General features: G+C 40.1%; 1 protein-coding gene across 1 annotated transcript in view; it reads left to right on the top strand.

The window, feature by feature from the left end:
* Positions 1-12,299: 12,299 nt before the first annotated feature.
* The window catches only part of FAXC (failed axon connections homolog, metaxin like GST domain containing), a 62,949-nt gene continuing 48,766 nt past the window's right edge, over positions 12,300-26,482 (top strand). The window contains exons 1-2 of the mRNA XM_044675858.1: positions 12,300-12,562; positions 18,721-18,856. Of these exons, the coding sequence (XP_044531793.1) occupies positions 12,300-12,562; positions 18,721-18,856 (399 nt within the window). The remainder of the gene's footprint in view (positions 12,563-18,720; positions 18,857-26,482) is intronic.

Raw genomic sequence — 26,482 nt, 5'->3', positions numbered from 1 at the left:
AGGATTATGTGAAAGGCTCCCTCCTGACTCCAAAGCTACATTATTCTAGGCTCTTGTTCCTCCTCTCAGTTTGATGTGGTTACCCCAGGGACATTGCTCAAGAAGGTGGGAAAGGGCCAGCCATTTGATAGGAAATGGCAAGGCCTTGTTTTAATGCAATTAATCTCCTAACTGTCTGTTACAAGTAGATAGGTGCTAATTGACCAAGAAGCTGAAAGTTTCCAGCAAGAAAAAGAAAGGGCCCATGTCTGGTGCAGAAATAGCCTAAAGAAAGAGACACTGGACCCCTAAAATGAAATATTTTTTGGAGTACCACAGATTTTCCTTTTTAGATAACCATTGTTTTCGTATTAAAATTAGGTTTAAACTTTAAAATCAATAAGTTTAGATACTATTAACTGCAGCTTTTTATAGAAAGTCCACAAATGTTCATTGTGACAAGTAAACTATACCTTTTCTTAAAGGAGTTTTTAAAAAAATACAGTTGTACAAATTGCATTTTTTTAAAAAGCAAATTAATTTTACTTCAATCTAATTTGTGTACAAAAGCTTCTAAATATTCATCAGATGTTACTAGTGAATAAAAAAATTCCTTTTGAAATACTTTCTGAATTAAGTATATAGGGTTCGAGGCTGAACCTGTGATTTTATTGCTTTGGGGAATGCCTAGGTAAGAGTTTCTCTAACAGTATATAGTCCAGTGATTCCCAAAGTGGGTGCCACCGCCCTCTGGCGGGTGCTACAGTGATCCAGGGGAGCAGTGATGGCTACAGGTGCATTTGGAGGTGGTGATAATATGTGACAGGGCGCGCTAAGTAATATTTTTTTCTGGAAAGGGGGCAGTAGGCCAAAAAAATTTGGGAACCACTGGTATAGTCTAACGTCTTATCTGCAACTTCTAGTTGGAGATACCCTACCTAGAGCACTGAGATGTTAAAGTATTTGGTGAGGGTCCACAGCCATTATGTTTCAGTGAGGGGACTTGAATCCAGGTCTCCTTTACTTTGAGACCAGTTCACTAGCCACTACATTATTTGACCTCTCAAATATTGTAAAAGTTATACTTGGCAAATGGACACCAAGAAATAACATGATGTCTGCTTATTACCATTACATGGTGAAGAATAATGTCACATCTTAGATGGTCAATTTATAGCTTTTCATCACTTCAAGTTTTCATAGCAATGGGATAATATTCATGCAATTCAGTCTTTTGGAGATGCCAGTAGAATTTGAACTCTTCAGTCAGGAATCTTGTATTTTCTTTGTGAGTCACATTTGGCTTTTTACTGTAACTGCTTCCATCTGCAGCAGTATAATTTAAAATGAGATTAAATCACTTCATAATTTTTTTTCTTTAGCCACGTACTATTAAATTAGGAGATTAAAAAAAAATAGAAGTGCTTCCTTACTGATCCTTATTTGAAGTGTGGTTCCTAAATGGAATAACTGCAAAACAATGCCAATAACAATAATCATCTTATGTTTCATTTATTGTCAGTTTTGTTTTATTTCAGTTTTATAAATGCTTTTTGTTTCATATCACATTCATTTCTCAATATATGCCCTTACTCACTACATTGACTCTTCTTTTGAAGCAGAGGGAAAAAGTTAAGCAAAACTAATCAACTAATCAACAAAATAGTTTATACAAAATTCTACATGCAGAATCCTCCTAGTCTGTCTACCCAAGAGAAATGTAATTCATCACTTCTTCTCTGAGACCAATATTAGTCACAGAGAGAGTTTGGTTGTTTTAGAGTTGATCTATTTATATTATTATAGTCATGTGTATTCTAGTTCTGCTTTCTTCATTCCATATCAGTTCATAAATTCTTTCTGTTTCTCTGAATTGCTCATACTTGTCATTTTTTACTGAACAAATTCATATACAACAATTTGTTCAGCTATTCGGTGTGAAGCCCACTGAAGAAAGCAGCCATGCTTGCCTGAGATTGCTGGCGAGGCCTCAGTCTCTTACACAAAGGCACTGCTCCTCTCTGCCAGAGGTCATCATTAAACCCTGAGTGCCCCTTCACTCTGAAGAGCAAAGAAGTCCTTGTGTAACAGTGAAAAAGGGCCAGTAATGGATGTTTGATAGATAGGAGATAGAGAAAGTCTATGTGGTGAGTCTCTCTTCCAACACTCCTGTGGGGCCGAGTATACTTTGGGAGACTTTAAGGGGGGCCACCCCTAAATTGGATGACCTGGATGGTCCTGCCACCCCACAGGAGTTGGGAGCAAAGCTTTCCTATAAGACAAGGTATGTGGTACCCCAATCTGATTCTGAATAAGGATGGGGTTCACACAAACTTCCCCCCAATCAGTTAAATTCACAGCAGGTGGTCCGACTTCAAGATGGAGGCAGGCAGACCAAGCTGTGGTTCCCTCTCCCTAGTCTCTCGGGCACTCTGGAATGCTGTCTGATTGACGGATGGGTTTTATTATTCACAATTCAGGGATTGGGGAAAGGGGTGAAGGGCAGAGGGATTTTGGGGTGCCCTCTTCTCTATTTCTATGGGGTCTGTCACTTAAGAGGGAATCCTAATGGTTCCTACTCCTAAGCTTCTCCCTCCCCCCCTCTTCTATTTCTATTTTTCTGTTTCTATCGTTTTCTATAATTTTAAGTTTTGACTGAAAAGGGTCTCTCAGCAAGGTTGGGTAATGGGTGAAGGGAGAGTAAGAGACTAAGAGATTGCTCCCAAAATGGAGTCCAAACTTAGCTGACTCGATGGTTGAAGTTTTGATGGGTGAGATGCAATGGAATGGCTTTGATCAGGGAATCAGAGTTTCAATTACCAAAAGAAAGCTCCTCAGGAAGCCCTCAGGACTGGATTTGAGCTGGGTTGTCCACCTCTTCCCTCTCTCAGTCCTTCGCCCGAAGCCCTCTCCTCTTCTTCCTCCTCAGAGAAATTCCCAGAATCCTCTCTGGTCTCAACTGTCTGCAACTGTCAGCAATTGTCTTCTCTGGCTTCTTTGGTCCCATCCCCCTTGCACAAATCCCATTCTTACACTTGTAACATCATGACTGAAAGTACCAAACCTGCCTTTCTCCAAGAACAGATTAGCAATCACTGTTTCTCAACTTGCTTATGTCTGTAATAACAACCCTGGTAACATTCATGTGTGAAGTCATTTTCATGAACATCATGTGTGAGAAAGTAACACCCCCCAAGAATGTTGTAATGCTTCATATTTTATCCTCTATAAAATTCTTTCTCTTTGTCATAATAAACAAAGATCACAGCCCCCAGTCATGGTGCCATGATTCTTCCACTTGGTCCTTCTCAGGCATGCTGGCCCTTAATCATTCCTTCTTCCTTATCTCACTCTAGCCCAGTGATGGGCAACCTTTTGAGCTTGGTGTGTAGAGTATAACTCGGGTGATGTGTTACTTCGAGAAAAAAAACCATAATTTTGAGATATTTATAGTTTAAAATAACAAAAATGTATAATTGTAACACATAACTATTTAATAAGCCAAAATAGGTAAATTAATATAGGTGGAATTGTCATCTATAGTGCACAGAGTGTCTACAGTACACTACAGCAAATGTTTCATCCTCGGCATGCGGCCCCATACTTATCTGTATGCGGCCTCAAGTCATCAAAAATGGCTATGCTTGTCTGTGCTGATGTGCCTGTCATAGGTTTGCCATCACCATTCTAGCCACTAGTCTCCCTAGCAGGCTAATGCTCTCCATGGCTACAGTGGCCCTCAAATCCAATCACTTATTCTCTTTGGAAGAGAGTTTATATCTCCTAATTGTGAATCTAATGAATATGGTAGAAGTTATTAAATTGTACCTTATGTAAAATGCATGCTGTTTGAAAAACAATTCTCAACCCTCATGTTTACTAGAGTTCACATTCTCGAAGTTTAAAAATTATTGAATATTTAGTTACATCTGTTACTTGTGTTTTATTTTGAAAGAGGTAGTTTATTTTTAAAAGTTACTCTTTCTTCATATAATATAATTAGGATTGCTCCTGGAGCTAATTTTAGCCAAAATTGAATAAAAGGGTAATGGGCACAATGGGCATCTTGATTTTATTTTCCTCTTAAAGTGAATATTTCTCCAGAGTTAACTGAACCTGGGAAATCCTAGCTGAAAAAGAAGCAGCTTTTTTATAGTAAACAAACAAACATAGGCAATCTCTCTCTCTTTTTTTTTTTTTAAACCCTTACCTTCCATCTTGGAGTCAATACTGTGTATTGGCTCCAAGCCAAAAGAGTGGCTAGGCAATGGGGGTTAAGTAACTTGCCCAGGGTCACACAGCTAAGAAGTGTCTGAGGTCATATTTGAACCTAGGACCTCCTATCTCCAGGCCTGGCTCTCAATCCACCCAGCTGCCCCAGGCAATCTCTTTTAAAGGCAGTGATTTAGAACTTTTAAATGAACTACAGACAGTGACCAGTATCAACATCAAGTACACAGCATACCCCTGATAACACAACATCTTTCTCCTAAAGGAAAGGTTAACTGAGTTGAAGAAGACATAGGTTGTAACAAATTATAGATTTGTTTCTCTGAATTAGACAAATCTAGTAGAAAGTGTTATAAACAAAAGGAGGGGTACTAAGGAGATATTGATATATATTGATGTGAATGTATCTATCTGTATTCTCCATAGCTACAAATGGAGGAACACCCACTTCGATCACCCTTGATAGTTGTTATAATTTCCCCTTTTCTCTTAACAGTTGCCCAGGGAGGACCCCAAAAGGTTAGATGGATGGGTAACCCTTTCAGGTCCAACCTGGGGTTGGATAAATTAATATAGGGCTTTTGGTTTGCCTTGGATCACAGTTTGATATCTGACTGTGTTGACACCCTCCCCTAGGGTGAAATAAAGGTACTTGTTAAACTCTGGAAGGTACTTGTAAAACTCACTTTATCTATAATCAGGGAAAGGGTAAACTGGACTAGGAATGGGGATTGGAGACCCTATCAATCTATTATCTATGCCTAGTTGATAATCAGGACTGGAGGCTATTGATCAAGTAGAAGCTGGAGCTTTATTCTCTCTACTACCTCTGGCCCAGCCTGGCCACAGCCAAGCCAGAGAATAGGTAATGCTATTGATGCAGCTGTGTTGGTGATCTTATTCTCTCAGCTTTCTCACTACCAGTGTTTGGTGATGCACTAGCTCTCACAGTCTTCAGGAAATATTCAGATTCTTCTTACTCTCTTCTTCATAGACCTCCTTGCCTCCCCTCACCACCCACTCAGAGATTTCCCAGTCCAGAGACTCCTGTCCAGAGACCTCCAGAACTCAGAGACCTAGAGAGCCCAAGTGGCTGTCAGGGATATTTATACTGTCAGGCCAACGGACATTTGCTCCTGGCTCCTGGCACCTGGGAACATTCCGTGTCTTCCAACTGCCTTCCCTGTCATTCAAGGTGGCATCCATCATTTCCCAGGTTATGAATATAACAAAAGATAAGCAAAAAAGGAGAGCATTGAGAGGAATAAACAGAGTAAGTAGATGGTAGCCTTAAGGGAAAAATGCTAGGAACTTGGAGGAGGGGGTAGGAATGGAACACAGCCCTAGGAAAGATCTGTAGAAGATGATATTTGAATTGAATTTTGAAGGAAACCAATGGTTCTAAAAGGTAGAAGCAAAGAAGAAAAAACATTCCAGGTAAGAGACAGCCAGTGTAAAGGTATGGAGAAGAAGTTGCAAGTGTTGTTTATGAGGAATGATAAGAAGGCTTTTATGGCTGCTCTTTTGTGCATGGAGTTTAGTGTATAAAGTCTATACCCAGGATTGTTTCCTCCCAGAATCTCCATTTTAAGAAAAAAAGGGCCAAACCATTATACATCTATCTCTCTCCATAACCCATATTTCTATAACATGTACAATGTTCTCCTAGTTCTACTTCCTTTACTTTGTATCAGCACATGTAAGTCTTTCCAGGTTTTTCTGAAAGTATCCTGTTAGTTACAATAGTATTCCATCACAATCATGTACCACAACTTGTTTGATCATTCCCTAATTAATGGGTATCCTCTCAGTTAATTCTTGCCACCAGAAAAAAAGAGCTGCTATAAATATTTTTGTACATATAGGTTCTTTTCCTTTTTTAAAAAAATCTCTTTGGAATATAGACCTAATAGTTATTTTATTTAATAATATTACTAAATAATATTATTTATTAATTTTTATTATTAAATTATTAATAGCCTACCCTCCCACCTGTATCTCAAAATTGAGACCCTGATGTTCCAAGTCTCTCTCCTTTTATAGGCATATCTCAACCGACTTGTTGGTCTCATGCCAGCCCAATGCCACCTCTGCATTCTGTGTTCCAATTCAGTAACTGGCAATCATGCTGGTCCAAAATGGCTTCTTGCAAAAGTATCCACAATGCCTTTATTATATGACTTCTCTTCTTTTGTACCAGGGCTGTGGAGACCTACTGGGGAAAGACATGAATCAGTTCCACTCATTACAAATTAAAGTTGCATCATCTCAACTGGGTCCTTGATGCTATTCGACAATCCATCCATTTTTCTCTTTCATTGTTCGGTCTTTTTCAGTCTTGTTTGACTTTGTGATCCCATTTGGGGTATTGGCAAAAATACTGGAGTAATTTGTCATTGCCTTCATCTTCATTTTAATGACAGAGAAACTTTTCTCTCATCTCCATATTTACTCTGAACTTCACATTTAGGAGCAGATAATTTATACTTTTACTTCATTGGAAAGACTGAGTTATGTGATATAAATCAAATCAGTTCTCTTCCTCCATTCCTTATAATGTGCCAGCAGTATAATATTCTTTCTGGTAACAGAAGAGGGATACCAGTTGCTCAGCTCATTTGTCTCATCCATCATCCATTATTTCCTTACTTGTCTACAAATATGGTCAGGTTTTCCCTGTCCTTAAAAAAAAAATAAATTCTTTCCTTGATCTTTTTAGCCTACCTGACACCTTTCCATCCCATCTATCTTCTTCACTATAGACCTTGAAAAAATTATCTACGCTTGATGCCTCCACTTTCTCATGCAGTTGTCTATGCTTAATGCCTCTGCTTCATAGCTTCAGTTGCACTAAAAAGGCTTAATATACTTATATTAAGCATATTATATATTCCATACAATGAACACATATATACATATATATTAAGCATATTATATATGCTTAATATAATAAGGATATTAAGACCTTTTTAGTGCAACTGAAAATATCAACAATAGTTAGCATTTGTATTATCCTTGAAGGTTTGCAAAGCACTGGACAAACATGATTTCATTTTGTCCTTTCAACAATTCTGGGAGGAAGGTGTTACTATTATCCTCTTTTTTTAAAAAAATCTTACCTTCTGTCATAGAATCAATACTGTGTATTGGTTCCAAGGCAGAAAGAGTGGTAAGGACTAGGTGATAGGAGTTAAGTGACTTGCCCAGAGTCTCATGGCTAGGAAGTGTCTGAGGCCAGATTTGAACCTAGGACCTCCCTCTCTAGGACTGGCTTTCAATCCACTGAGCCACTCAGCTGCCTCCCCCCTATTATCCCAGCTTAATGGTAAGGAAACTGAGGTTAAGTAATTTGCCCAGGGTCTGAGGCTGGATTTCAACTCAGATTTGGCTAATTTCAAGTCCACCAATTGCTCTATCCACAAAACTACTTAGCTTCCCAAAGAAAGGAATGCTCAAATCCAACTTAGGAAACAAGGCCCTTTAGTGAATCATTTTTTACTTTTCCTGACTACTTATTTTTTAGGGAAGTATATAAAAGTTTAAGAACAAAAGCACGTCTAGGAAAATGGACTGAAGTTGTTAACCTTGGTTAGAATAGGAAATACAGGTCATTGCCTATCCTTAGAAATTAGAGGACAAAAGGAAAAACATTTGATTTTTCAGTTAATAGAAGTACCTCAATCTAATGGAAAAGAAAATTCTTCAAGGGAATGGTCAAAGATTGATCGAATGGTTTCAGGAAAATGATTCTCTAATAAGTTTGTGAAAAGTGAGGTGACTATTGTTCTGTTTGATGAAACAAGATGTTAAGTCAGTTGTTACTCTGGACCGTTGTTCAGGTTTGACTGAAATATTCTTTGTTAAAGAATCTTATAAATTGTGATTTAAAAATGAAATGTTGGAGGATCTGAGGAAACCCTTGTCAGTTTAGACATTTTTCTCCATGTACAGAAAAATCCTTGCCTTAGAATAATTTTAATTAATACATTTTTGATGAGTTTATTCCCAAAAGAATACAATACTTTTTGGTCAAATACTATCTACTACCTATTCTTTTTTCTTTTTTTTTTTCTTTTTTTATTTTAAACCCTTGACTTCTGTGCATTGACTCATAGGTGGAAGAATGGTAAGGGTAGGCAATGGGGGTCAAGTGACTTGCCCAGGGTCACACAGCTGGGAAGTGTCTGAGGCTGGAATTGAAGCTCTCAATCCACTGAGCTACCCAGCTGCCCCCTACTACCTATTCTTTCAAGACCTTGTCATCAGATTTCTGCTCCCACCACTGAAATGAAACTGTTTTCTCTAAGATCATCAATGTTCTTTCTCCTTTTTTTAAAAAACCCTTACCTTCCATCTTGAAATCAATACTGTGTATTGGTTCCTAGGCAGAAGAGTGGTAGGGGCTAGGCAATGGGGTTAAATGACTTGCCCAGGGTCACATAGCTGAGAAGTGTCTGAAGCCAGATTTGAACCTAGGACTTCCTGTCTCTAGGCCTGGCTCTCAATCCACTGAGCTACTCAGCTGCCCCCAGTATTCTCTTAATTTTGAAAGCCAGTGGCCCTTTTTCAAGGCTAACTAGGACGAACCCTTCTGCAGTTTTGAACACTATTGATTAACTCCACCAGTCACTCTCAATTCTTTGGGCCTTGAAGACACTATTGTGCTTTTCTGGTTCTCCTTTCTCTCTTTTTATTCTTCCATATTCCTCACTGTCTATTATCCTTTTTCTGACCCTTAATATGTATCTTCCACTTGGGACTTTCCATGGTCCTCTTCTCTCTCTCTGCTTGCTTTCCCTTGGCAATTTTATTCACTGCCATGGCTTCAACTACTGTCTCCAGGATGATGAGTTCCAAATCTACATCTACAATTCCAAACATTTTTTGGAACTTCAGACCCACATCCATTAGACTGTAAGTTCCTTGACAGTGAGGATTGTAGATTTTTTTTTTTAACCTTTTGCTTTCCTTTGTATTCTTAGTGCTTAGCCAGGGCCTGACACATAGTAGGCATTTAATAAATGACTTGGATGATTACTTCACTGTCTATAGTTACCTACAAAACAACTATACCTGTCCTGATGGTATATCTAAAATCAAATTTATTCCCCTTTGTCTTATCTTTGTCTGATCTTTCAATTTCCCAATTCTGTTTGTGGCACCCCAATTTACGAAGGGTGAATAATCTGGGAGTTAACTCTGAATCTCTTTTCTTATTTCTAATATCCAAGTAGTTGTCATGTCCTGTGAATTACACATCAGCCACATCTCAAATGTACCACCTGTCCAGAAGCAGCTTAATATAGGGGATAGAATTCTTGGAGTCAGGAGTTCCTAATTTAAAGCCAATCTATCTCAGAGATTTACTTTTTGTGTAGGGATAGGCAGTTTACCTAATCTTTCAAAGCCTTCCTCTTCTCTCTTATAAAATGAGATTAATAATAACTGAAATCTCTTTTTTAAAGAATTGTGAGGAAAGTGCTTTACAAAACCTATAACAGTGTAAGATTCTAGCCAATTTCCACTGCCATCATCATAACATAAATTTCTGTTCCCATCTCTTTGGAATATTGAAATAACCTTCTTACTCCAATTCTTTCTCTAATGCATTCTCCCCACACTCACCCTAAACCCTTAATTTCTTTCTTAGTACACTTCTAAGACAGAAAGGCAAGGGCTAGGCAAACACAGTTAATTGACTTGTCCTGGGTCATATAACTAGGGCACGATTTGAATTGAGGTCAGATTTGAACCTAGGTCTTCCTGACTCCAGGCTTGATGCTATATATCCACTGTGCTACCTAGCTGGCCCTCCCTAATTCATTCTTTTTTTTTTTTTTTTTTTTTTTTTTTTTTTTAAATTTTAAACCCTTAACTTCTGTGTATTGACTTATAGGTGGAAGATTGGTAAGGGTAGGCAATGGGGGTCAAGTGACTTGCCCAGGGTCACACAGCTGGGAAGTGTCTGAGGCCGGATTTGAACCTAGGACGTCCTGTCTCTAGGCCTGGCTCTCAATCCACTGAGCTACCCAGCTGCCCTCCCCCCCCCCCAATTCATTCTTTATGATGTTGCCAGAAAAATCTTTCTTATACTTGGGTCTGATCATGCCATTTCTCTGCTTTAAAAAATCATCAATGGCTGTTTACTGGAATTCATTCTAACTCATGTCTATAGTGTCAACATGGAATTGGATCTAGCATCTGAGGAGCTGGGTGGCACCATGTCCTATTACCTGCATTGTGTGATGTGGGCACATTCTTTCTACTTCCAAGGTCTCCTCCTCCAAGTTTTATCATCATTCAGGCTAGATTTGATGACCTCTGAGCTCCAAATCTAGTCCAAATCCGTGATCTCATAAATCTCATATTCCTTTGTTTGTCTTTTGAATGGCATCTGCAATCTGGTGCCAACCCACCTAGCCTGTAATGACCTCCAGAAACTTCATGTAACATTTTGTTTTGCACTGTACTTATCTATATGTTAAAAAAAATTTTTTTTTTTTTGGTAACCTTTACTTCCTATCTTAGTAACAACTCTGATTTCATTGGAATGGGGAACTCCCATTGTGGAATTTCCCTCTATCAATTAAAGATCAGCACCTTCTCTGTGGCTTTATAGTTTTAAAATTGACTTGGTCATTGAGAGGTTAAAGTGACTTGCCCCTGGTTAACACATCTAAGATGAGAAAGCGTAAGGACTTGAACTCAGGTCTTTCTGTCTCCATGGAGGGTTGCTTCTCTATTTCCTCATGCCCTCTGTCTGGGTATCATTGCTTTATTGTGTATTATACTTCTTTCTGTTTGTTCTTTTATTGCCCGCCTTGCCTCACTGAAAACTTTCTATCTTTGCTCTTCATCAATCCCGGCACGGTGTTTTATACACACAAAAACTGTTGGTTTTCCTCGCAACTTTAAATTCTGAGATTTTTCTAAACCAAAAGATATGGGGTATGGATCTCTGCCAAATATCTCAAAGGAGGCAATATATAAGAAGGACTAACTTTTCAACTTTTAGTATTTATTTTTAAGTGCTCAGAACAGGTCTAAGGTTGCGCTCTCTTTCTCTCTGTCTCTCTCTCTCAATCGTCCCGCACATAAAAAAATGTTAGTCGACTGACTTTCTCTTCAGTTCAAACATTAAACTGTTCTTAGAGGGTAATTAATCTGATTCCAGACATCAATCCGGGTCCTCCCCTCCCAGCCCTGCCCCCTTCCCCAGCTCCAGCAACTCTGGTCTGCTAATCCGCATGTACCCTCTTAGCTTGAGGTGAGTTGTGCCCTCTGCTTGTGACCTTTCCCAAACACCGAAGAAAAAAAGCCAGGGCATGGGAGGAGGATGAGGAGCGAGGGTTGGAGAGGGTGGAGGGACCTAGCAAGATTCTTGCTTATTCTCGCTTCCGACCTAGGAGGATGCGGAGATGAAGCTCTTTCATTGTCAGGCGGACTTCCCAGCCTGCCCCAGCCCCCCTAGTCCAGAGAGATCTTTTTTTCGGGCGTGCCGCGCTGCTAGCGCCGCGTAGAGGCGCAGAATCCATGTATGGGACTGTTGGGGCCGTAGGGGCTCAGCTCCAGATTTAGACTCCGCCGGACCAATGGTTCCCCGGTCTGGGTCCGAGGTGTTTGGAGCGGGAGGAAGAAGAAGAGGAGGGACTTGAGAAATGAGGGGGTGGGGGTGGGGCAGGTAGGAAGGTGATTTTCTTCCCCGTCTTTTCCTGCCCTGAGGAGCAATGACATCACCCAGGCTCCTCTGGGCACAAAGAAAGGCCAAGAGAAGCAGCCGGAGTATGAGCCGGGGGTGGCTGCATCTTCGGCTGCTACAGAGGGAGGCCGAGAAACCCCAGCCAGGTTCTGTTGCTGCTGCCGCTGCTGCTCCAGCTGTTATTTCCCCTCCTCTTCTTCTTCCTCCTCCTCCTTTTTCTCCTTCAGCTCCTCCACTTCTCTCCGCGCCAGTTGCTCGCTGAGCTCGCTCACGCTCCAGACGCCTCGGCTCCGAGCCCTCCTCCATCGCCTCCTCCTCCTCCTCCTCCTCCTCCTTGTCCCATGCACACCGCCCTGGCCAGCCGAAGGCCGCCGGGCGCCAGCCTCGCAGCATGCACTGGGGGATTGGCTTTGCCTCGTCCAGGTCGTGTGTGGTGGATTTGAGCCGGAACCAGAGCATCTCCTTCGGCTTGTGGGCCGGATCCGAGGAGCCCTATACCTTTTATGGGGACATCATCGCTTTCCCTTTGCAGGATTACGGAGGGATCATGGCAGGGTTGGGTTCGGATTCCTGGTGGAAGAAAACCCTGTACTTGACTGGGGGAGCCCTGCTGGCTGCAGCGGCGTACCTGCTCCACGAGCTCCTGGCCATTAGGTGAGACGGAGAGACTGCAAGCCCTGGGAGATTGGCAGAGGGCCTCTGAGCAGGCTGCGGTGGCTGTGCTACTGCTGTTGTTGTTGTTGCTGCTGCTGCTGTTGCTGTTGTTGCTGCAGCTGCAGCAGTCCGGGGGGGTATTGACATGGGGTGGTGGGGCGCGCTGCCCTAACAGGTGAGAGTTGAGTCCGTCCCGGCCCCTCTTCTCCTCCCAAAGCCAGGCCAGGTCACAGAAATGCTCGCACTCTTGGCAGTCGTCCCCCTAGGATGTCTCCGGGGTCACCTGGAGCTGTGTGCAATTTTTGAGTTTCTTGGAGGTTGGGCGGTCGAAAGAACTAAGAAGACGACCACCTACCCAAATCCTTACTGGTGTTAAGCAGAAATAGCCCAGGGCAGTGGTTCTGAGGAAAGATAATAGCGGGGCACTGGGTTTTTAATTTTACTTAAAATATAGATTGACCTAGTTTTGGGGAATAGGATTAGGCCAATGGATTTGAGAACAGGTTGCCGCACTTGATTGTAAGGCTGTATTGGAATCTGAGCCTTGAGTATTCTCAGTTTAACCTACCTCTTGTAGCATCGGGCCCCTCCTTCAATTTCTGAGAGGTTGTAATTGCAAATTCAGCAGCTCCCGTTGTAGTACGGGATGTGAAGGGCTGTTTTTAAGCTTGAGCAGATGTGTTTGGGCAGCCTGGGAAAATAATGCAGTATTAACCTGTTTAGAGCTGTCTGCAGAAAGAACTGGGCAGCGTCCTTGTTTCCTACTCACCCCCATGTGGGGCTGGCTACTGGAACTGGCAGCTTCAACTTGCAATTGAATAACCTTGCGAGCACTGAGAACATCTGAGAGTAAGGGCACCACAAAGATGTGTGTGTGTGTGTGTGTGTGTGTGTGTGTGTGTGTGTGTGTGTGTGTGTGTGCCTGTCCCAGGAGACCTGGAAGTGCTAGAAATGGTAGTAGACTCTGCTGCAGTTTGTTTACAAGGATAGATGTGAACATCTCAGAAAATGGTGGCTTCAGCTAACTGCTGGTGGAGCCAACTGGAAAGGAAGGTGTTTATCTTGAGTGAGGATGTGGGGGCGGGTGTCCTGCGGGGGCAGTTCGTGGATTAGGTGCATCGTGTCGTGATGGAAATTGTACTGTATTTAAACCTTCTTTACATTGCTGAAAGGTCACTGGAACCAAGATTTACGTTGGCCAGTTTTCTCTAAAGCATCTTCAACGGACTAAAGTGTCTTTTGGCAAACGTCTAATAAAGAGAATCATATACATATATATTTTTTCTTCAGCGGGGGAAGTCTTCCACAATACAGTGTCAACAGAGGCTCTCTAATGACCTTTAAAACTTTTTTATTGATCTTTTGTTTTTATACCACCTATATTTCCCAATTCCTCATTCCCCTTTCAGAAATCCTATAAATAATCTTTATAGAAAACAAAACCTGAAACACTCACTTTTGAGGAAGAGAATGTGCTATGATGTTTTATTGTATGTTTGTATTCTTCATTTTTAGATCTGCATAACAGGAATCTTATACAGAATAGTTATAAGGAAAGGATTTGGATTTTAAACCATTATTTCCACATTTGCAGAGTTTCCTGCTTTGAGCTATTTAGATCTTAGCACCATGGGTTATGTTTGTGCCTACTTTTTTGCTCACCCAAGAAATGATGTTTCAGGCATTGACCAAGGCAAAATAAAATAGAGATCTGAAGCTAATTCATTAGAATGATTTAAGTAATTCATATACTTAAGGACTTCAATGATCTATCCATCTGAGGAATCCTTCCACTCATGCAAATTACAAGTCTTCCATGCTTTTAGAGATGGTTTTCATTAGTTGTTTTGGGGAAAGGATTTTATCACTTGTTGGCCATCCTTCTCTACACATTAATGTGGCAGGCCCATGAATGGAACACATGTAGACCATCACTGGAACCACTCAGCTTAGAAGGGAGTTCCACCTTTCTGGCCTATCCTTTTGCAAATCTAGGCCACCATTAGTCATTAGGGTAGGATTTTAATGTAGGGAGAAATAAGAAATTGAAGCAGAGATCCAATTTTATCTTAGTTATATATCAGACCATAAGGTTTCCTTCCTTCTCTCTCTCCCTTCCTTCCTTCTCTCTCTCCCTTCCTTCCTTCTCTCTCTCCCTTCCTTCCTTCTCTCTCCCTTCCTTTCTTTTCTCCCTCCCTTCCTTCCTTCTCTCCCTCCCTTCCTTCCTTCTCTCCTTTCCCTTCCTTTCAAACACCCCTGGCTTTTATTTCAGTTCTCCATGTCATTTATATGTTGTAGATGATGCCTCAGAATATTATTATATTCCAGAAATAACCTTGAAATATATCTTGGTGGTCAGAACTGGCCTTAGAGAAATTCTCTTGTATTTCTAATATCTCTTCTTCACTGGTAAACAAATATTCCCTGAATCCTTAGGGATAAGGCATTATAGTTCTGGAAATGTCTTCTGTGATCAAATATGATACCCAAGTGGTAGTAGGTTCTTGAAGGAAGTTTTGATGGGAGAACTATGAAAGGAAAAGTTCAGATAATAGGATGCTACCCCCAAAAGATAGAACCAAGTGGGGTACCTAATGTCCCCGAGTAGCCTAGATCTGGAGCTGGAAATGACCCCACAGGCTATCTAGTCTCTTTCCCCACCCTCATTTTACAAATGGGAAAATTGAGGCTTAGGCAGGTTAAGTGACCTGCTCTAGGTCAGACAGATACTAAAGGCAGGATACAAACCTATGTCCTCCATTTCTAGAACCTGTACTTTTTCTCTGGTACCATACTGCCTTCATTGGGTATCTGGCAAAAAGTACCTGAAAAGGAGAAGGAATGTATTAAAAGGAAAATAGAGTGATATCAAAGTCAAACGATGCCACTTTAGTTAAGCTAGGTTTAGGCTAAACTTTGGAAATACAACTATATACAGTTTCAGCTATCAGCAAAAGAGGCAAAAAATATGAATTACCTACTAATAAAAAATAACAACTAGAATTTACATAGTGCTTTAAAGTTTGTAAAATGCTTAACCTTCCTCACAACAACCCCGTTAAGTAGATGCTATTATTATTATCATACCCATATGACAGCTGAGGAAATTGAGGTTGAATTACTTACCTAGAGTCACTTAGCTGATATAGGTTTGAGATGGGATTTGAACTCAGGTCTTTCTGATTCCAAGTTCAGTCTTTGGTCCTCTGTGTCACCTATCAATAAATTATAGAAAAAATTTATGTGAATCCAATCAATCAATCACAAGCATTTACTAACTAGTATGTATCTAACATGCAACATTAGGTGCAATCTTTATATGGAGGATACATGCTTCTTAAAGGACTTTCACTTCTATTTCATGCTTAATTAAAGGTACCCCAATTGGTGTCCAGCTTTCACTATACTAGGTAACTAGATAATTGCCCCCCACTTTTCTTTGTGCTTTGTAAACAGAGCCTATTCAAACTCTTTCTTTGCTAGTATTTTAGTCTATAAAACATTCTCATCTCAATGAAAACATTATGATTTCCAGAAAGAAAAACTTATTTCCATTCTTTTAACCAGTAAAGCTGAGTATGCAACATATTTCACTTCTTAAATTCAGTTTTGTGGCCATTAATGTGTCAAACATTTTGAAAATGCAAACATTTTGAAACTATAATCCTCTTCCTTCTATATCAGTGCTCTTAGTGACTATTGTTATAAATTAAAAAAAAAACTTACATTTACTTTAAATGGAATAATTTTGAATATAGATGAAGCCTAATAAGGAAGAAGGAAATGCCTTTGAGTAGATATAATAACAAATAATTCTCCCATTATTTATGTTTTTGTGCAGGACACTTAGTAAATGTTTATTGGATTTGTTGGTTTTATATAGCACCTTAAGGTTACAAAGCAAGCCTTTGCTTGCATTATCTTGAAGAACAGAGCTTAGTGAAAAGAGCATAGGCCTGGGAGGCAGTAGGCCTGAGTGCTATTCTTGGCTTGTCTGTTGTTGTTCAGTTGTTTTTTCTCAGTCATCTGACCCTTTTTGACCTTTTCTTGGCAAAGGTATTTGAGCAATTTGCCATTTCCTTCTCCAATTCATTTGACAGATAAGAAAACTGAGGCAAACAGGGTGAAGTGACTTGCCACTGGTCACACAGCTAGTAAGTGTCTGAGGCTGGATTTGAACTTGGGAAGATGAGCCTTCCTGTCTCCAGGCCTGGCTCTCTATCCTCTATACCACACTACCTGTCCCATTCTTATTCTTGCCACTAATTAAATATGTGACATCAGGCCAACCATCTTTCCTTTCTGGCTCCCAATCTATTAAATGAGGGAGGTAGAGTAGACGATCTCTGAGGTCCCTTCCAACTGTAATGCTCTGTGAGTCTTCTAACAACCATCGTAAGTATATATTTATAAACGTTGAGCTGATTACAGATGAGGAAACTGAGATCTGAAGTGGTCAAATAATTTTCCTAAGGTCACACAGCCAGTCCTTGGCAAGGTTAGGACTCACTTCCAGAGTAGCGGCAGAGCATTTATTCCATTTCACTTATCAAACATGTCAAGCACATGCTTAATGAATAATGGAACCTCAAAGGTCTATGGCCCACTTTTAACCAGATGACCATAGTTGATCTTGGGGTCTGTTGCTGTTTTTAAGTACTCAGCTTAAGGAGAGTGCCAAGGGGTTTATTGACTCATACTACCCCAAATCAGGGTAACAAATAAATAAACCAGAGTTAGGAGACATTCAAAGAAAAACTCCAAATCAGTAAGTTCCATTGTTTGGATTGGAAAAAATTGACGGCAATTCAATTCAGTTTCTGAAATGAATGGAGCAGTGAAGGATCTGAAGGGGATTTTTATGAGAGACTGGAATACTTAGGGTAAGATGTCTTCTCTCTCGTGATCAGTAGCCAGTGCTTCACAGATATTAATGAGCAGTTTGCTACTTTCCAAAAGAGGGTAGCCAAAGATGAAAAACAAAATGAGACCAGAGGGTGGGAATGAGACATAATGGAAGGAAAGGGTGGTGATAGGTTTCCTGGGATGAGGAGAAAAGACAGATACCAGGACTTTGGGAATAGGAACATTGCTAAAGCAGCTGATATTGGGAGCAAAGGGAAGATGAGAGGACAGATCTTGAAGGTACTAAATCACTAAGTTGAGCTAGTTCCCTGAAGGCAATTCTGGTGGCATAACCAGAAATAACTTAATTCTTGGTCTCCATGTATAATGTGTATGTGTGTTTATTTTTTTAACCCATTCCTTCTGTCTTAGAATCAATACTGTGCATTGGTTCCAAGGCAGAAGAGTGGTAAGGGCTAGGCAAAGGGGGTTAAGGTTCAAACAGCTAGAAAGTGTCTGAGGTCAGATTTGAACCCAGGATATCCTGTCTCTGAGCCTGACTTTCTATCCATTGAGTGACCTAACTGCCTACTATATGATGTGTTTTTATAGATGATCAATAATGAATTGAATATTTCAGTCCAATCTAACTTGGCTTTGACAGAAGAAACAATCCATAGAAGATGAAATGGATTTATTATGGAAAAACTCATAAGGCATATTTATCTCTGAGGAGAGACAGCCTGGTATTAGAGTACCTGATTTGGAGACACAGAGACCTGGGTTTAAATCTTGACTTTTGATAGTAACTGTATGATGATCATGACCAAGTCACTTAACCACTTTTCAGAACTCAGATTTCTTCACTTGTTAAGATGAGTTTTACACATTTTCTGTCATTCTTACCTTACAGGTCTGGTGTGAGGCTTACATGAGATGATATATATATATAAACCATTTTACAAATACTAAAAGTACTATATGTAAAGATAATCATCATACTCTTCCCTTTCATCATAACATCCATATCCACTTATGCTAAGAAGTTTGAACCTTTTTTTCCCTAAGCCCTAAAATCACTGCCTATTAGTGAGAACTTGCAAAGTTTCCTGATCTTTTCTGATTTATTGGCTAAGCTTCCTTTCTGTAAGTTAAGTGCTTTAGAGTCAGTCAAGACTGGAGGAATAAAATAGATCTGCTATCTCTTTAGAGAGCTGTGCCTTAGTAGTTTCTTTCTCATGCACTCAGTTTGCTGAATGTATAACACGTGTTCTATTGTTGTTGTTTTTTTATTTCTGTTCTGGTTTTGACAGGAAAGAGCAAGAGGTTGACTCCAAAGATGCTATTATTTTGCATCAGTTCTCAAGGCCAAACAATGGTGTCCCCAGTTTGTCTCCTTTCTGTTTGAAAATGGAAACTTATTTAAGGATGGCCGACTTACCTTACCAGGTACATCTGTGCATGTTCTGTGCATATGAGGTTCTCTCCGTTCTACCTCCACTCCCACCCTACCAGAGTTTGCTAGGGGTAGAGAATTTCATGTAATTCATCAACTTAGACCTCAGTGGACCCTCAGCCGTATGGACATCACAGATCTCAGGGTCTGCTAATGTTTTCACATGCCTAGCTTACGTAGGGCACAAGGGACTGTGTTAACTAATCCTTGGTGAAGGAGAGAGATTGCATTCGTTCTGCTTGGCTCCCCAGGGCAAACCTATAGGCAGGCATGTTTTCAACCTAGTATAGAAGGAGGAACTTCCTAACAAGGAGAGTCATCTCAGTATGGAATCGATTATTCTGAAAGGGAAGTCTTCCAGCTGAGCCTAGTTTGACAGGGGCATTAGAGTGTGGGGATTTGTGTTTCATGTTGGGTGGGACCAGATGATCTGAAATCCTTTTCAATTCTGGGATTTTGTGATCCTTTGATAAAGTGGCCTGTTATAACTTGAAGTGATTTTGAGATAAAATAGTACTCTATTGATCTGACTAGATTCACTGAACTAATTGTATAGATTATGTGGGTGTTTTTCTCCACCTTCCTGAACAACCTTTTCTTTACAATTATTCTTTGGAGATTTGGTGTTTTTTTCCCTTCGGGATCCCAGGAACAGAAGGATATTTCTGGGTACATTCTGAGGCCATGTACACTGCTCCTTGCCATCTCTGAGGTGGATATAGTAAAATGCTCTGCCCTTTCAGATGTTACCATGGCTGGAATAAGGAACTGAATGTTGGTTCCAGAGTTGGGTGTCAGTGAACACTGTTTTTTTCTTTACTTAGCATTATTCAAAAATGGCAATTCTCTATATTATTTTATTCTCACCAACATTTCCTTTTTCTTTTTCATTCTTATGCTGTTTTGGAGATCTCTGAAAACTGTTTTTTTTTTTTTTTAAATTAGAGCAGCAACCCCCTGGCAGTATTTTTTCCATGACAGCAAGAGACAGTTCTTTATGATGATGCTATGATAAAAAAGACATTTTTTCTGATGAAGTTTCTGGGTGATAGTAAGGCCTAAGCCATTTCCAAAAAATCATACATTGAGCCTCTCAGCATTGTTTTTGTTTTGTGGGAGAAAATCGATTAGATTTTGGTGGCAGGAACCCAAAGAAGTTATCTGTTCTATCTTCCTGTCTACAGGCAATCTACCTAAACCAACTTGGAATGATCATTGTTAACTATTCCTTAAAAATCTTGAGAGGGGCAGCTGGCACAGTGGATAGAGAGCCAAGCCTGGAGACCTCAGGTGTTGGGTTCAAATGCGACCTTGGCTACTTTCTAGCTATGTGATCCGATCGCCTAGCTCTTACTGCTCTTCTGCCTTGAAAACAATGTACAGTATTAATTCCAAGACAGAAGATAAGGGTTAAAAACCAAAACAACCTAAACACACCATAAGAGAAGGAAATTCTATTTCAAAATCTTTTTTGTGACATAAAAAAATAAATGACAAACAGTAGCATTATTTGTGTATATCCCAAATGTCTTTTATGTAACTCAGAGATAACAGACAAGAAATCTTCCTTTACTTAGTTGCTTTGGGAAGCTGAGGAAAAGGCATTAGAAAGTGTTTAAACCTGCCATGTTCTCTAGCCTTTGGTTACTACGATTTCTAGACAATTCCAATTGGTCTTTGAAAGCAGAGAATGTTTTATTTTCTTCTTTGTAGTCCTAGGGCCTAATAGTGTCTGGTTCATAGCAGGGGCTCAATAGATACTTGTTGATTGATTGATTGATGAATCTATCACTGCTCCATCTAGGTTGGCATCTGGGCACATGAATGAGTTTAGTTAGTATTTAAGGAGGGGGGGGCAGATACTGGAAAGGTTCCTTTTCCCTTGAAATCATCTTGATTAGGTGTATAAATGCTCAGAAGACAAGGAGCCTCTTTATTTGGTTTTCTTCTGTTTTTATTTTTTATTAAAAAAAATGTAAAATAACCCTTACCTTCTGCCTTAGAATCAACACTATGTATTGGTTCCAAGGCAGAAGAGTGGTAAGGGCTAGGCAGTGAGGGCTAAGTGATTTGCCCAGAGTCACGTAACTGAGACTAGATTTGAATTTATGAAGTTGAGAATTCCTGACTTCAGCATGGGCACACTCTTCTGTGTCATCTAGCTGTCTTAGAAGGGACTTTAGTCCAAACCCATTAATTTTTACAGATGAGGAACTCTATCCTTTAGAGAAGTTAAACAACTTGTCCAAAGTCACACATGTACTAAGTACAGTGCTGGAATTCAAACCCAGGTCTTTTAACTCAAAATCTAGTGCTCTTTCTGTTGTGTTATGCAGATGCCTTCTTATTTCATTCATTTGGGGAAATGTTAACAAATGTCAAAAGGAGGGGGGCAGAAAGCAGAAGAAAAGTTCCATTATATGTCAATGCTGTTATCTTTTCTCATTTGGCCAAAAATGCAAATTATAGTGTTACATAATGATTGTACAAGTGCATTTGATGGATTTTTGGTTTGCTTTGTTGTCATTGAGGGCAAAGGAGTGGTTCCTCTGGTTCCTCTGAATAGAAATATTTGGGAGGAAGGGAAAGGAGAACATGCATTTATTAAGTGTCTATTACCTAATGGGCTTGCCTCCACTAAGTGCTTTAAATATATTATCTCATTTGATTCTCACATAACCCTGTGAGGTAAGTGCTATTTTTATCTCCATTTTTATAGTTGAGGAAACTGAGGCAGATAGACATATTCAAAGTCACACAGCTAGTAAGGTCTGAGGTCACATTTGAACTCAAATTTTCCTGACTCTAGACCCAGTAGCTTATCTGTTGGCAGCTGCCCCTGACTCGTTTGAAATGGGGCCATCAGAACTGAGGTTTTTTCGTTGCCCTGCTTAGGCTGGTGGTAAAAGCCCAAGGACCAAATAATAGTTGAATAGCTTGGATTTTAGAAACTGGACTAAGGAAGAGTTGGGTTTAGTTCTTGTCTCAGAAACTTATTAGCTTCATGACCATAGACAAGTAATTTAACCCTCTGAGCCCCTGTTTCCTCTTGGGGATATGGCAGCCCTTGTCTTACAGAGTTAATGGGAGGATCACATGAGATAGCATTTACAAAGCATTTTTATAAATGTCAGGTAGCATAATAATCTTCATTGTAAAACACTGAGCCACATGAGAAGCACAGTGGCTGCATCTCGTAGTAAACCATCCCATTAGGTTTTGCTAGCTCTTTACTTTTTTTATTTTTAATTTTTTTTAAACCCTTAACTTCTGTGTATTGGCTCCTAGGTGGAAGAGTGGTAAGGGTGGGCAATGGGGGTCAAGTGACTTGCCAGGGTCACATAGCTGGGAAGTGTCTGAGGCCGGATTTGAACTTAGGACCTCCTGTCTCTAGGCCTGACTCTCAATCCACTGAGCTACCCAGCTGCCCCCTAGCTCTTTACTTTTGGGAGATTCTTGCTTTAATACTTTATAGTTCTGTGATTTTACTGATATCTGCACTCCCTTTGTCATCACTGATTACAACCCTTTGTCATCACTGATCACAACCCTTTTTTGCGTTACTAGGTGGTATTTATGAGTTGCTGTGGACAAAAACATGGTGGCCCACCTTTGGGTGATGAGTTGCTTTGAATTAGCTAGGTGGATCCTCTCTGATGACCAGCCCATATTTAAAGTCTTTCTGGGTTGGTAGAACCTTTTGATCCCTGGGTTCCATTAGCATTGCCTTCTCATAGGCCCAGAGGTCACTAGATCAGTGGTTCCCAAACTTTTTTGGCCTACCACCCCCTTTCCAGAAAAAATATTACTTAGCCCCCTGGAAATTAATTTAAAAAATTTTTTAATAGCAATTAATAGGAAAGATAAATGCACCCGTGGCCATCACTGCCTCCGTGGATCGCTGCAGCACCCTCCAGGGGGCAGTGGCGTCCACTTCGGGAATCACTGCTTAGATTCTTATAGACTTCAGAGGCGTCTCTGGTTTCTGGGCTTCAGGATATGGACATTTCTTTGCATGTATGTTTGCATATGCCCTTAATCTTGCAGAGCCCTTAGTCTTGGAAATAATCTTTGCCCTCACCTTCAGTCACAGAATCACAGAGTTGGAAGGGACCTCAGTGGTTATCCTTGACCAACCTCAACTGGGAAGGAGGCTTAAGTCATGAGACATGTGACCAACCAGTCTTTGTTTCAAGATATAGCTTGGATTGCCTGGAAAGTTTCTTCTGATATCAAGCCTGAATATATCTAGTATGTTTGTTCCGTAATGGGTTAGTGGTGTGCTGGACCTATCTCTAGCAGGGTCTCACCACCTTACTGTTAAAATAGGGATCTGGTTTATTGTTTTGATCATTGTTCAGACTTAAGAAAGTGATGAAGAAAATATTAATGATGCAGATTGAACCTGAAAGTGTGTGATGGGTACATTTATTTCCACAGAGAGCTGGCTGCTGAACATTTACCAGCACTCATCTGGTTCTTGACCACAATCCCTTTACAAGACTTCCCAGAAGATATCATGCCATGTAATTCTTATACAGCTGATATTTCAGGCCAGAGCAGAACATCCCATTCATTTAAAAAAAGATAGGAATTGAATTTCTGGAGTCTTCAGGTTCTGTTCTGGAAAAGTTTAGTTGAGGTGCTGTTAGTAAGAAACTGGGTTTGCCATGAGGGAAATTGGAGTTCAGTATGAAACATGTCAGCTAACATTTGTATTTGGACAGCGAAAGAAATATCTGGTATTAAGATCTCAAGTCCAAATAATAATGACTGTAGCTAGTGTTTATATGGGGCTTTGTTATTTGCAAAGACCTTTACCTGTGTTAGGGCAACAAGGTGGCACAGTGGATAGATCATCAAGCCTGGAGTCAAGAAGATTTATCTTCCTGTGTTTAAATCTCATCTCAGACACTTACCTGGCCAAGTCACTGAACTCTCTTTGCCTCCATTTTTTCACCTGTAAAATGAACTGGAGAAGGAAATGGCAAATCATTCTAGTATCTTTGCTAAACAAACAAAAAACAAAACTCCAAATGGGATCATGAAGAGTCGGACATGACTGAACAATTATCTATGTTATATAATTCTTTTGTTTCTCAAGACAGTCTTGTGAGGTAGGTGCTATTAATTATTGGCATTTTACAAATGAGGCAACTGAATCTCAAAAAGTTTAAATGACTTTCCAGGGTCACACAGCTAGCTAAATACTACCTAAATGTTAGCTCATGAGTGTGCAAGGCAGCATTTGGATACAGATCTTTCTAATGTCAGTCCTAGCACTATCTACTGTACCATCTAGTTTCCTCAAGGGAAAGTTCAAAGACTTATCAGCTTTTTTGCAAAACAACAGTCTCTGTAAACTTGAGTCCCCAAAGGTCTTAATTTTTCTACTTGGTGGGGATGGTTAGCATGGTAAGAAGAAGGAAAAAACTGCAGTTATTTTGCTTTCATTCAGGCAAGGCACTTCTTGGGAGTGGGGAAGGATGCTCACTTTTCACTGGAGGTTGGGCACATGAGAAGAGAACCAAGAGAGAGATAACCTAGCTAGCTGCCCATCCTTTCCAACTCCTGGCTTGGTTGGCCTCCTGAGAACAATCATCCCTTGAATTTTAGCCCATTGATCAGCCTTATTTGGTGAGCTCTGAATGTCATCTGGGTTATTGAATATATCTGTACTTTAAAGCACCTGGAGAATTCCAAGAGAGCTATTTGAAATGCTAAGTATTATTTTTATTACCCCAAACAGTTTACATTTTCTTTTTAAGCAACCATAATAATAACCAGAGTTTATATTAGCATAATCTCTTATCCCCCAAAGCCTTTCAGGTTCTTGATGGGCCCTCTGATGCTGGTAAACAGCAGGCAGTTAAGTCCTGCTGTGTTCTTTCAAGCTAGCCATCTGTTTCTGCATAGGAAAAAAATCATGTATGGGTAAGTTAACTGGGGTGGGTATCCCCTCTTTCTCGAAGGGAAAAAAATTAGGGTTTCTCTTTTTGTTCCTCAGCCTTCTATAGTGGGAAGAACACAGTAGTTGGAGCCAATGAACACTTGGCTTGCTTTGTGTGATTTGCTTTGGGAAAGTCACTTTTCTCTGAGCTCTCTTTCTTCCTCTGTAAAGTGGAGCTTATAATATTTACACTCCCTTCCTCACTGAGTGTCCATGAGGATGAAATCAAATGTTATTTATAAAAGGCACATATTACTGTTTGTTTTTGCCCAAGTGGTCCACCTAAACCGTTGGCCTTAATCAGATTCGGTGGATAGTTGCTTTTCTGGGGCTCTAGCATTCAGCCCTCTGCAGGAGACACATCACTGGGATGTAATAATGTTAAATTAAGGAAAGAGTGGGCCATTTACTCATCCATCTGTCTTAATACTATAACTGCTCTAGCAAACACTGCTACCTTTAATTGTAGTGCTGTCAGCAATTAAATGAAGCTCTAGAATTTTTGCAACTTGAAGCCACTCTGCTTTTTTCAGAGCTTTTTTTTTTCCAGTGTAGATTTTTGCTCCATCCTCAGATCATTCTGCTATTTGTTAATTTATAAGAGGGAAGACTTCATTGGCCAGAGCTGCCATTCAGGCTGACCATTCTTGCTTCCTAACCATGTTGGAGGAGTGATCAGAGAAGACTTGAGTCGTTATTTGGGCTGACTGCTTGGTTTCCATCTTCACAGCAGCTGCTTTTAAGGAATGTAACTGGCTGCTGCCCTTCCTGTTTGGTTGGGACAACACAGGCCCTACTGTGAAGCATACCAGACTGCAGTGCTTGGAAGTACATGGTTTTGGCACTTTTTTTCCTCCATAAAGACTGTTGGCAAAGTAGAAGGATTTTTTTCCTCTCTTCTCTTGGAAAAGAACATTTCTGATTAATGCATTAAAATACCCAGTGATGTTCTGACTTATGTGAAATTGTAATTGAAGCCTCTTCCTGTACATAGCTTTTCACAGAGTGTTAAAAGAAAAAGCGTACACTTTATATAGGTATCCTGTAAATATTTAATAGTGAAGTTGCTCAGGATGGATTGGATACCACTGCACAACCACAAGATTGGGGACATATGGTCAGACCATAATTTCTATGAAGAAGATCTTAGTGGTTTACAAATGCACTAAAAGTCAACAGGGTGATAACTCCATCAAAAAACTAAAAGGGCATTAGACTACAATAATAGAAACTTTAATAGAATTACTAGAAGCAGAGTGTCCAGAATGGGGGAGTGCAGGGATGTGCTCTTTTCTGGTCAGATTATGTCTGGAATATTATGTTTAGTTCATGTTTTAGGATAGACATTGGTAAACTTAGAGCATGTTCAGAGGAGGATGACCAAGATGATTGAGAGGAACAAAGACTATGCCATATGAGGATTAACAGAAGGAATTGGGAATGCTCATTATCCTGTATAAGGGAGGATTTAGGGTATATGATGGTTCTCTTCCAGTATTTAAAAGGCTGTTATATGGATAAGGATAATATTAGACTTGTTTTGCTTGACCTCAGAGGTTAGAAGTAGGAATACTAGATAGAAGATAAAAGAAGTAGATAGAGAGATTTTGGCTTAATTAAATAAAAAACTTCCTTATATCTAGAAAGTAGGATTAGTTAAATGAGGAAA

This window comes from Gracilinanus agilis, chromosome 4 (assembly GCF_016433145.1).
Source record: "Gracilinanus agilis isolate LMUSP501 chromosome 4, AgileGrace, whole genome shotgun sequence".
Taxonomy (NCBI): Eukaryota; Metazoa; Chordata; class Mammalia; order Didelphimorphia; family Didelphidae; genus Gracilinanus; species Gracilinanus agilis.
Note: the sequence above shows the minus strand (reverse complement) of the source record. Positions and strands in the feature narration are given on the sequence as shown.